At 41.1% G+C, this 12,510-nt stretch overlaps 1 protein-coding gene across 10 annotated transcripts in view; it reads right to left on the bottom strand.

Moving 5' to 3' along the window:
• BPTF (bromodomain PHD finger transcription factor) overlaps positions 1-12,510 on the bottom strand; it is a 51,767-nt gene that overhangs the window by 5,923 nt on the left and 33,334 nt on the right. For 5 of the 10 annotated variants that reach the window (XM_085556686.1, XM_021537125.4, XM_021537100.3 and 2 more), the window contains 10 exons: positions 12,108-12,269; positions 11,002-11,150; positions 10,610-10,733; positions 9,834-10,057; positions 8,471-8,693; positions 7,949-8,247; positions 6,655-6,737; positions 4,655-4,880; positions 3,893-4,236; positions 454-627 (listed from right to left, as the gene is read on the bottom strand). In XM_085556686.1, coding sequence (XP_085412812.1) covers positions 454-627; positions 3,893-4,236; positions 4,655-4,880; positions 6,655-6,737; positions 7,949-8,247; positions 8,471-8,693; positions 9,834-10,057; positions 10,610-10,733; positions 11,002-11,150; positions 12,108-12,269 — 2,008 coding nt within the window. The remainder of the gene's footprint in view (positions 1-453; positions 628-3,892; positions 4,237-4,654; positions 4,881-6,654; positions 6,738-7,948; positions 8,248-8,470; positions 8,694-9,833; positions 10,058-10,609; positions 10,734-11,001; positions 11,151-12,107; positions 12,270-12,510) is intronic. The other 5 variants (XM_021537085.3, XM_021537116.4, XM_021537107.3 and 2 more) reach the window with 5 other exon arrangements.

The raw sequence follows: 12,510 nt of genomic DNA, 5'->3' as shown, positions 1-12,510 counted from the left end.
AGATGCATATAATTCACACATATATGTTCATACACCAACCATATACCCCCCCCATGCTAAAATTATATTCTCCAGCCAGATCAGATTAAAGCGCAAAAAAATCCACTAAATACAGTATTTGTCTTTTAGTCTTTCTAACCATCCCATAAAATAAAATAAAATAAAATAATAAAATAAATCCCAATTTAAAGTACATGGTGTTTTAGTAGATTGTTGTTAAAAATAAAAACCACAATACATTTTGACTGCCCTGAGGGACTTGACTTTTCCTAAACATTTACTGAACAGAAACATTTGGGAGGGGGAGACAATTACTGGAAAGCAATTTGTATTACGAATGAATACAATATATGCAGAATAACTCGTTTTTTACTCTTTGCAAGGAACAGGAAAGCACAGTCAGAGCAGTTTTGCTACCTAGACATGGAATAAGAGGTTCTTATCCGAACTCACTGCGACTCATCATAAGGTGTTCTGCAGATACAGTACAACTCCTCACTGCTGCCCTCTTGTGCCCGTTTACACTCATTACAGATGTACACATCCATTTTCTTAGCCTCCTTTTCTGTGATTCCAACACATTCTCCATGATACCAGTTAGTACAAAGATCACAGCCAATATAGAACCTAAAAGTGTTCACAATGAAAATGACAATGTAATTGTCATTTCAAATGGCATGGCACTTTTCCCTGCATTTCTCTCTGATGCACTTGATGCTGGGCTACTTTCTGTCTCAGCTTCCCTGCTGCCTATTCCTTACGAACTAACATCTCATGCTGCAGCTAGACTGGCAGTAAGGTCACTTGGGTCAATTTTGATTTGACAATTCATCAAAATGCACATGTATTAATATGTACATATTAATATGTAACCAGACTTTGACAAAGCTATGGGCTAAAAATCTACTGACTTCAACATGTGTGTGAAAACCTGTCAAAGGCACAAAAAGACAAGGCCAAAGGAAAAGGTTTACATTTTCAAAATTGCAGCTAAAAAGCCACTGAAACACTTCCTTAAGGTTTGAAAATGTAGCTCTCAGTTAATTTAAAAAACAAAAGCAAAGCGCAAACACCAACTAAGAGTTACGAGTACACTACAAGAACATGCAACCAGCAGTGTGTAGGTACATCTTGGTGTAACATGATACAAAAGAAAATTGGGTCAGGGCATGATTGTCAATTTTAAATCTTAGTGGTTTCTTGTTTTTTGTTTTTTTTTTTCTTTTTGGAGGGGCTGTGTGCACTGAAAAACTGATAATAAACTACTTAAAACTGTGACAAAGTGGAATTTTGAGTGAATAATGTTTCCTCTCAGACACAGCTGTGTGACAGAACCAGGTATGGTATGACACAAAGTGAAGGAAACCAGGGACAGAATCATGGGGATGGGACCTTGCACAGAATGATGTGACAAAAGTGTAAAATATTATGCCAGGATGTTTGTAACTCGTGTATGGATCTCTCAGAACACACCTATGACCAGTGACAACCAGATGGGTGACTCTCACATCCATTCTCTCTGCCTAAGCAAAAGCAAGCAGACTCAGAACTTCCATCCTCTTGGATTTTGGAGACCTCAACCCCCTGCCAGGTAGGAATTCTCCATCCTCCTGGATTTTGGAGACCTCAACCCCCCTTGCCCCTGCTGCTGTAGGAATTCCTGCCACCCTGTCAGCCTGCAGGCAACACCCTGGGGACACCAGAGCACCAAGGGTAGTAGCTACCCCATGTTCCACAGGAAGCATCTTTGATTTCCTGGGCCTCTGCACACATCCTGGACACTCAGATCTGCCTTTTCTCTTGTTTTTCAGTTGGGCAAATCCTAAAATAAATATCACACAATTCAATTTCCAAAAAGAATGGCTACACATAGATTCTGGCAACTATCAGCAACTCAGCCTGCACCCCCTTCCCAAGAGGGGCTGTGTCTGCTCCTGGTGATGTGGGATCACAGCATCCAGGTGTAGATGCTAAACCTTGCCACTGGCATGTGGAGCAGGTGCCACATTATGATTTAACAAGTAAGCTGAAATCTTAGTAGGAATCTTAGAAAGATATCCTTACTGACCGTCCTTGTATCAGCAAATCCCTATAATCCTGGAGTATCATGAATGAGAAATAAACATAAGAGATCTGCAATAAAATACACAGCACAAAACAACTTACAAAGTTTTACTAAGTCAAAGAAAATCACAGGGTATTTGTAAAATACCACAACTTGGCTTTTCAAGTAGCAAACCTATCTTTTCTGAAGTAGAAAAGAGACACCAGCACAAAGTGGACAATCCAATGCCTACATATATATGAAAAAAAAAAAGTCTCAGAAAACTGTTTTAAAACTTGAGTAATTCCTTTCCAAACAGTGAAAGGATTATGTACTTCAACGGTACAGATATAATTTGTAAGAACATCAAATTTAAAATTCACAAAAAAGCAAAGCAGCACAGCTCAATCATATTTCTAAGGATACTACTGAGTTATTAACATTTCCTTTTCTTGAAGTTTTATTCAGTGCACTGAAGCACAGTTCTCCATTCAAGCTACCAAAATTCACTCTATGACCACTGGAGTCAACACAAAGCCTAACAAACAAATCCCTTTGCTCACTCACTAACTCCAGATGTAGTAACACACAGACCTCTGGTATCACAATCAGAGAACAGGGTCCCTCTTAAGTACACTGGGTGACAGAAAATCTGACATAGACACAAAGTTAAGTGAGGCTGGGGACACCTCTCAGAGGTGGCAGTGACATAACAGCCAGAGCACCATTCTGATCTTCCTGCAGCACTGGCAGCCCAAGGAGGAGCCCCATTTCCCACACTGAACTCAAAAGTGCAATGGTAAGAGCTACTTAAACCAAGGTGAAAAAAATCTCAAATATCTCAACTTTGTTAAAAGACGTAATTAAAACCCAAAAAAGGCTAGAAGGAACCTCAGGAGGTCCCCTAGTCCTGGCCCTAAACTTCATGGAATGAAGAACCATGACCCATGGAGTGAATGCACTACTCCAGATCTATGGTTTCCCTGTTATCAGCCCTTAAAGTACTATCAAATGGTACCAGTTCTAAGTTTTAGGTATTGACACTTGGAATGAGTCTGAAGTCAAATTTATCATACATACATCTCTACACAGCACTCAGATGAGAGAAAACCATTACTAACCACTGTTAGTCACCTCTAGCTTAAACAGAACATGTAACACTATCCCCTGGAATCCACTGGATTCTCCACTCCAGCACTTGCACCATTCCTTCACAGCACTGTATGTAGCGTAAATACTTTTCCCCATTCAGTTAGAATCAAACTACAGGGAACTGCAGTTTTCACTTTGTCAAATGGTTAAATACTCATTTCTCTCAACCCTGGCATGCAAATAGTAACACATGGAAACCATTTCTCCCTGAAACATTGTCCAAAGTGAACTGCAGTCCAGCGACTCGGATCCCCCTTTACTGGTACTGCCTTACAACAAAAAGTAATTTAATGGAAGACGGTCCCGAAGTTATTTCTGAAGAACATCAGCTACTTCTTCAGGAGAAATTGCTCAAACCAAATTGTCACTTGCTTCTGAGGCAGAGGCAAAACGGCAAAAGAAAGAGTAACAGAGCGGAGGGGAAAAAAAAGAAAAGAGTATGTGCATGTGAGACAGGAAGGTCACACAATGGAGACATGCAAACGAGTAAAATCTAAACCACGCACAGTAACAGTATCAATCGAGTATGTTCATATTTGTAACTGCTAGCGGAAGATAGAGACTTTATTCTCTACACCTCAGTGATCCCTGCAATAACCTGCCACTAGCTCCACTTCTAGCACTACCTGGTGCTACGAGCTGACACTAAACCTAAAGCTAAGGACATGCAGGAGGGGCTGTGGCATCGCTACTCACTTGGACTCGTCGTAAGGCGTTTTACAGATGCAGTAAAGCTTTGTGTCCTTCTTCGTTTCCTTTGAGGTAGTAGAAATCATTTTCTTTTTCTTGGACTTGGAAGCTGAGCAATCTTTCTCCTCCTCTCGTTTCCTCTTCTGGGAGGAGACTGGCACGGGGACAGTGGTGGAGGAGGAGGAGGTGACGCTGGCTGCTGGCAGCTGTGGCGGTGCTGGTGGCACTGGTGGCGGTGGTGGTGGGGCAGCTGCGGCGGCCGCAGCAGCTGCGGCTGCTGCTGCAGCAGCTGCTGCCTGGGCTCTTTCTTTTTCTTTCTTAATTTTAGTCAAGTCTCTCTTTAGCTCCTCCTGAAGTGTATTAAACGAATAAATAGAGGGAGGCACTTCACATGATTATTGCAAGACAGGGTTAAAATCTAGGCAAAAATCCCCAAGCTTAACCAAAAGTAAACAATCAAATACATTTAAATATGCATTTTTTCATGTTCTGAACCTACAATTCACATAATATTAAGGGATAACACTCTTGGGCTACAATGGCCCCTGCCTGTAACTTATCAGAAGCTGTTTCATGAAAGAAGGTAATTTCAGTCCAGAAGAAAACCAAGAGCCCTTCAAAGGACATATGAGCAGCTTTGCAGAGATCCAAAACCACAGTTCCTTCCTGTAAATTTCCTTAAATTCTCACTAAGTAAACAGACAAAGATTAACACAGAAATACTCTCCCCAGCTTAATATCAAATTAGCCTTTGAGACTCTGTCTTACCTGCACTTCAATCTGTAGATCTTTGTCCAGAAGTGCTCTTTTTTTCAGTATTTCAGCTTTCAGCTGCTCTTTATGCTTGAAAAGCAGAGCTGAGAGCTTGGTTGCGTTCTGTTTGCTCCGCTTCTGCTCCACACTCTCTTCTCGCTTCCGTTTCTTAGCTGCCTGCTTTTCTTCTTTGTCTATCTTATCCAGAATATATTTCATCACTTGGTTGCACACAATCATTCTGGGGAAGGAATAAAGGAAAAGGACGTTGTGCTGACCTGCCTGTTTATTCCCAGTTGAGAACCAGAATCAATTCTCCAGTCACTGCAAGCTCATTATTGTATTTCCTAAGATGTACAAGGTAAATTTAGCAATACCCAGACCTTCCACTCCTGCTTATTTACTAGAGCACTGCTGGGAGAGATTCAAGTCCCTTGTTAGGCTCAAGAGGGCCAATTCCAATTTCACTTAAATGATCTGAGTACTAATTGTTCCTCCTTTCCCCCATCTGATTCCCAACAAAGCTTTGGTTTTAGTAGGATGAGAGATATTTTTGCTCAATTCAGTTTCCTCAGTTTGTTTGAAAGAGCTGGATTTTTTATGCTGATGTAGGATGAAAGTGAGTTGAAAGCCTGTAACTTCTTCAAAACTAGGTATGTCTACACTCTAGTGACCACAAAATACTACCAAGACTGTTTTTTGGCATGCGGACTGACAAACACTTTTCACTCTATAGAATTCACTAAAAACAGTTCCCAACTTCTCCACTAATGACAGCTCAAGATTAGTTTTTCATCTGCTTGTTGTACCTTCAACTATAAATCTATTTACCTGCTCACTTGTTTTGCACCCTTTATTTATTTTGCTTTATATTTCAATTAGAAAATTAATGTATTTTGGTTCTTTTGAACTTACTTTTCCCTTCCCCATTCTTTTCCAAAACCATTAGAAAAGCAAATGCTTGTTGCCAGAGTGACCATGAAAAACAACTCCCATTGAGCTGAGAGGAAACAGCAGAAAAGCAGTGGCCAGGACAAGCAGCTGGCTAGCAACTCTGTGGTCTCAGGTATTTTGTCCTTTGATAGACAGCTGGATTTTGATGACAATGGAATATATAGATAAATATTTGTAGAGTCATACAATTTTTTGAGTTTGCTCTTTATACCTGCACTGTATCTACTTGGTTTAACCTGGACTTTTCATGGACTAAAGATCCCCACATTGTATTTTTGAAGAAGAATAAATCAGTGAAATGGAAAAGCAGCTGCACCACAAACCAGGCTAGTTTGAACTATTTTTTTCATCTTTCTTTTAAATTGGACTTTGGTCAGTCGAAACACCTATTTGGTTATCTGACACCATTAAATGAAGAGCATATCCAATACATCTTTTTCTTTATGCAACTGTGAACAGTAAAGGAGTGGCACCCAGGGATAGTGTTGTAATCAAGTGAACTTCTGATTTGATGATCAAAATTTTATAGAACATACTCTTCTTTTTCTCAGTATCTGACACACACTTGTGATTATCTAATTGGAGCAACTGCAAGTGTGAAAAGGAGTCAAAATAATCCCAAGACAAATGACAAACACTCCAAATTTCTGTTTAGCAGCTTCACGCATAAAATCTCTCAGTTTGTCAATCTGTCTTCCAACTCTTCAGCTCCTTCTGTAGAGTGGGATGTGCAGGGACAAGAATGGAAACACATGGCCATGATAAAGGACAAACAAAACCCAGGCTTTTTTTTGCAGCAGAAGCATTAATTCTCCATTCTGTGCTTTACTTGAGTAAAGAGCTTCAAACACAATATGTAACATTACTTAAAAACATATTAATCAAAATGAAAATTGAGATTATACTAGATGAAATTAATATCATTATGAAAGCTACTTTTAAGTGTTACTCAAACCAAGCTTATATTGCAACACTTCTTTAAGCATTTCATTATGATACCATTAAAAGATATAACAAATGAAAGATTTGATCTCTATGAATGCACTGTGATGCATATTCACCTCTGATTTTCTTCCCTCTCAGCTGGAGTCAGCATCTTCTTCTGTTTCAAATGTTCTATGACAGCATTCTGCTTCATAACCACCTGTAAGATGATACAGAATCCAAAATAAAAGATGAAAACTTAGCCAGTATTTCACAGTATTATGGGGAGAACCAGGACATTTCCTAAGTTAAAGTGTCATTTATTTTACTAAATGATAAAATAAAGCTGATTTTATCAGGGGACCAGTGCTTGTTTACAACAATTACTTGAAAATTCAAGAAGAAATTGAGAAAGAAAACACCACCACCCCAGAGCAGGATATTTTGCTTATGCCAAGTTTGAACCGAGGAACTAAATGTAAATTGACTGTATTTCCTCAGTAACTGGTTGTTTTATTTTAGAAGTGGTAATAGTTCATTATATATTTTTAAGCCCTGCAGCCATCCAACAGCATCACATTTCAGATACCTCTTTGGAACCTCAGTTTTCAGGTAATGGAAGTACTGCACGAGTGTTCTGTCCATCACCTCTCCTAGCTCTGACCTATCTTTCCTGAATCGAGAATAGAGATGGATTTGTCCCAGCAGCTAATGGTAAACTGATTCAAGGTGACAGAAGAATGCAAACATGGTACAAATGACTTGATGTCCTGAATTAACTTGGAACATGTCATTAAATTGCCAATAGCAATCGTGAACTATCTTTGAAAGAATCAAATTAACTGCCTATCAAATGTATTAACATTGTTAACAAGAACAGGCATTTCAAATTAGATTCTTCATTCATTAAGTGTTAATTTCCTTCTGTTAACTTTACCTGTTTCTGGGTAATGTCACTTTGATTAGAAGCCTGAAGGGCGTGCTCACATTTAATTTCTATCTGTTGCTGCTCCCTGAGTTGCTGGACTCTGTGCAGCTGCTCCTGCACACTAGCTGCTTGCACTGCCACCACACTGGCAATCTGCTGAGCCTGTGCTGGGCTACTCTGCTGGACCTCAAGAGGCAACTGAAGCTGGATCTGGGGCACACTGCCCTGCTGGGCTCGTATCCGAGCCGCAGCACGGGGCTGCAGCTGAGAGAGGACTTCCACTTGCTGCTGGAGCTAGGCACTGTAGTAATACTTGTTGGAAGCTGCTGAAGTTGCAGCTGAGCATGAGCTGGGCACTGCACAGGAACCTGATTTAAACTTTGAGTACTTGCACGGGTTGGGCCGGAGGTCTGAACCTGAGGCTGTGATTGCTGCAGGCGAGCTGGAATCTGTATGGGAGTGGGGGGCCACATCAGACTGGGTTGTTGGGTTGGAGTTTGCACCTGAGCTGGATGCTGAGCCTGGGCCTGGCCTGGGGGCGGCGGCTGCATCGGGCCTGGCGCTGGCGAGAGCCCCGGAGCCTGGGCTGGAGACTGAGCCGGGGATTTGGAGGGCTGAGCTTCGGGAGGGCCCGCGGGGTCACCGGGAGCCTCGGGCTGGCTCGGGGCCTCGGGCTGGGCGCCCTGGGGCTGAGCCCCCGCGGGCTGTGCCCCGGAGCCGGGCTGGCCCGGGGGCTGCCCCTGCCCCGCGGGCACGGCCGGAGCCGGCGGCGCCTGCAGAGCCGGCTTCGCTTCCCCCGCAGCTGTGAACACAAACCAGGAGTCCATTAATGGCAAATGGCACGGCTAGGAGCCTCGATAACCCCAACCCGCCCAACTACTGCAAAGCTCTGTGCAGGAACTCAACAACAGATCTGCAACACGCTTCCAGCAAACTCGCTGCAGTAACAGACAACCTCCAGCTGCATAAATACTCCCGTGCAATTGAAATGGAAGCTTTTTTCTGCTGAACAGAACACTGCTTACCCGAGGTGGAAGTAGAAACGGTGGTTGTAGTTGTGCTAGCTGTAGTAGCAGCTGCTGGCAGTGGGGTGAACAGAAATCTCTGAATTGTACCATTTGGCATAGCTGCTTGCATAAGCTGCTGTCCTGGACCAGGTATTACAGTCACACCCTGAGGGATTAATTGTAACTGACCAGTAGTTTGACCTTGTCCCTGAATTACCACAGTTAAGCCTTGACTGCCACCCTAAAAAAAAGTTAATATTGATGTATTAGTGATGTAATTCTTAGACAGGCTCTGCTGAACATCAGAACAATTAGGGGTTTGGATTTCAGAATTCAGTATTTTTATCATATTCCATACTCCTAAAACCCAGAACTAGTATCTGAGATCACAAAATACTCAAGGACTCTTTCAACAATTCTATCGCCAACAGATGACTGGGTTGGAGTTACACATTTTGTGAACCCACAGAACACAACACAACTCTGAGTCTTTGGTGTAGAAACTCACTGAATCACAGAGTGGGTTAGGTTGGGAAGGACCTTAAAGCTCACCCAATTCCACCCACACCTTCCACTATCCCAGGTTGCTCTAAGCCCCATCCAACCCGACCTTGGACACTTCCAGGGATGGGGCAGCCACAGCTGCTCTGGGCAAACTGTGCCATGGCCACTTCACCCTCATAGAGAATTTCCTCCCAGTCCCTAATCTAAACCCACACTTCCTTTCAGCTTAAACTCCAAATCTTTTTCCACCTACAAAAACCTTATCTGGCAATGAGCAGTCTGTACATCACAATAATTTATATGAATTATTTATAATCTGAAGAACAGATGTTGTGGTAAATTATAGAAATTTATTTTTACCCAAAAATTGATGCTCAATTTATTTTTTGCCAACAGACCTTCATGATCTGAGCAGAAGTTGTAAGAACTTTTTCCTCCTCTGCTCACAGATACTGCAACTTTTCCTCTGAGATTCTGGATAGCATGAATGAAAACTAGATCTTCACATCAAATCAAAAGACAAGTAATCAAAATTATGATCTGAATGTCTACAAAACAGACCATACAGAATAATTATGCCCCTTACTGCTATTAAAGATTTTTTTCCATGCTGCTGAACACTCCTGATGCCAGTTACCTTACTGGGAAATACAACAGGAAGCAAGAGTTAAAACTTTACTATTAAAACTACTTACTTCGTATTTACTGTTTATTATATTTATTTACAATTTAAGCTGCTTTCAGTCTGTAATTATGCCAATGCTCATCCTAAATGAAGCCAGACACATGAATTTATGGGCACAGGCACTACACTGCTGAAATGCAAAGGCATGATGGGTTAGCACATTTCCACACCCAAGGTTGTCCAGTGCTTTACCTGCCCTTGTGTGAGCTGGGTGAGCTGGGCCATTGTCAGCTTCACCTGGCCCTGCTGCGGGCGAGGGGGTGGTGCTGGGGTCTGTGGCTGAGCTTGTTGAGGGGCTGTTCCAGAACTTGTGATGGTTTTCTGCCCAGTGCTGGAAGAAGCTGTGCTGGTGCTAGAAACTGCTGTTGAGACAGGTTGACCCCTGATTATCTGAGTCACCACTTGCTGGGTCTGACCTGTAAGAGAAGAATTTGAGCTAAGAAACACATTTTCAGCTTTTTAACCATAAGCACAGCAAACCTCCAAGTCACAAATTGCAATGGACTGTGATGGTGATCAGACAGATGAAGCAAACCTTGCACTTTGCACATACATTTTTTTTACAAACCCTTTGTGTGATGGAAAAAACTCTGCAAAATGTTTCCTATTTTAACTAAGGTTGCATGCATATGGAGAACTTCAAAAACACTGTTTTTTCTCTTTAAGAAAAAACATACAAAAAAAAAGGCTTTCTCAATGCACAATTACTCTGTAAGTTTTTAGAGTTTTTCAGTTTTGTGGGTTTTTTTCCCCACCAAATGAATGGACTTCAAATTAAGTACTACATTTCCCAGTGTCAATGATGAATAACGTTGGCAAAGCCTCCAAAACATCCAAAAGCTGAAAAAGGCATAGTCAAGCATCAAAATGAGGGATTTCTGCATTGGGACACAACGACACAGAAGGAATTTATGAAGAAACAAACCATGGATTTCACACTGGGATTTAAAATATTAAAGTGAACCTACTGGCTGGCAGAATACCTTGTTGCACCACTACAGGTGTTCGAATGATGGTCTTGCCAAGGGTGGACTGCTGCAGCGGTGTCCGGATCACCGTCATCCCGGGGCGCAGCGGTGTCCCCTGCACTACCTGTGCACACCAAAGAGGAAACCACCTGTCATCTTGAGGAAAAAGCCCCTGGAATTATGTCCTGAATGGTTTTCCACATGTGTTTTAATTTTCCCAACTGAAGGGAACTGTTGTACCTTGTTAGAATAAAGGATCCATACACACCATTGCTGAGATGAGCCAAAACCATTGGAAAATGATTAGCCAGAACTTTTTAATATCTGCCAATAACTTAAAAGTCTACACATCTACATTTTTTTTGAGTTAAATAACCAGAAAAACATCTTACTTGTGAAGTGCTTGTTGTTCCTAATGTCCCTGTGGTGTTTGGCCTAATGGTTACAGTTGCTGTCCTTGGCTGGAATGAAGTAAAGGTTTGACTTGCACCTGTAGTTGATGGAATGATACCCAATACCTTTTGCTGAACTTGAACCACACCTAATTAAAGAAAAATTGAGAATTCATTAATGACATAATGGCCAGCAAAAGAAGTAAATGCAACTCCAGGGTGGCATTTAGAACAAAAGTCTTCAGGTTTTTAGAATACCTTTGAGCCTTTCAATATTTCTGGGGAAAGCCTTTGTCATATCGTAAAAAGAAGCAGCATTATACTTTGTCAATAGTCCAACTACATTTTAAGTTAAGAAACAGGTATTTTAGAAAAGATTAAGGAAAGTGTGAATCTTTACAAAGATCAGTTTGATGGTAACTGCAAAGAAGTCCTTGCATTGACAGAGTGTCACAAATTAGTGTTATACAACCATTAAAAGCTATAATCTGATTAATTTCAAATGTAGGAAAGCAGTTTATACACCTTTCACCTACAACACTGTGGTGCTGAAGAAAATGGGCAATGCTTCTCCTGTCACCTATGAAATTTCAATACAACATCTGCAGCCTTTATGATGTGCTCAGATGCTAAATATAATGGAGACAGAGAACTGAGCTTTTTCTGTTCAATATACATTCACAAATCTCAAAATATTAAGTCCTCTTCTTGAGGCAAGAATCAAAAAATGCTAATCTTAGTCTGGAGCCAAACTCCTGCTCATCAGTGAAGAGCAGCTGTAGGCATTAATATTTTTGTGAAGAAAGTTGCTTTGTTGATTTAGATAAAAAAAAAAACATGCTTCAATTCCACATTGTTCAAAATAAAGCTCCTAATTTTGTGTTAGGAAATGCAGAATACTTTATAAGCAAAAAACTTGCATTTTTCCCCTTACAGAAACAAATATGCAACACAGGGGGAACAAGTTGTAGAAACTTGTATTTATATATATAAAATATATGTTTTTCCCCTTTCATGTCATAGTTTACTTCACTGGGAAAATAGTGTCAAAGGAGAATTAAACAGCAAGCTGGAATACAGTTTTTATTCAGTTCCCTTTGCCCTACCTCCTTGAGTTGATGGCACATTGACGGCAACAATCTTGCTGTTTGCAGGGAGTGGCAGCTTAGTTATCACTTTCCCTGCCATCGTTACTGGGCTGCCTGAGAGCTGGAAGGTCTGCCCTGTGCTGGCAATGGTTGTGGCTGAGGTGGCAGCTGTGCTAGTGGCTATTGAGGCACACAGAACAGGCAGGTTTAGAGCAGAATCATTAGTCAATGAAATGACTGTTTTTCAAGCATGAAACAGCAAACTACAGGGTTACTTTTACTTTTTTTTTTTTTTAAAATGTGTCATGCTTTCTTTGGTAAAGGTTCTTTTTGGAAACAGTATGTTACATCATAGAATGTTTTCATGAATGAAACTGGTACAAAAACTGTCAGTAATTAATGAGACAGGTCAGAAATGAGT

The sequence above is a fragment of the Lonchura striata genome, chromosome 18 (genome assembly GCF_050655825.1).
Source record: "Lonchura striata isolate lonStrDom1 chromosome 18, ASM5065582v1, whole genome shotgun sequence".
NCBI lineage: Eukaryota > Metazoa > Chordata > Aves > Passeriformes > Estrildidae > Lonchura > Lonchura striata.
This window is presented reverse-complemented; position numbering and strand designations above follow the sequence as displayed.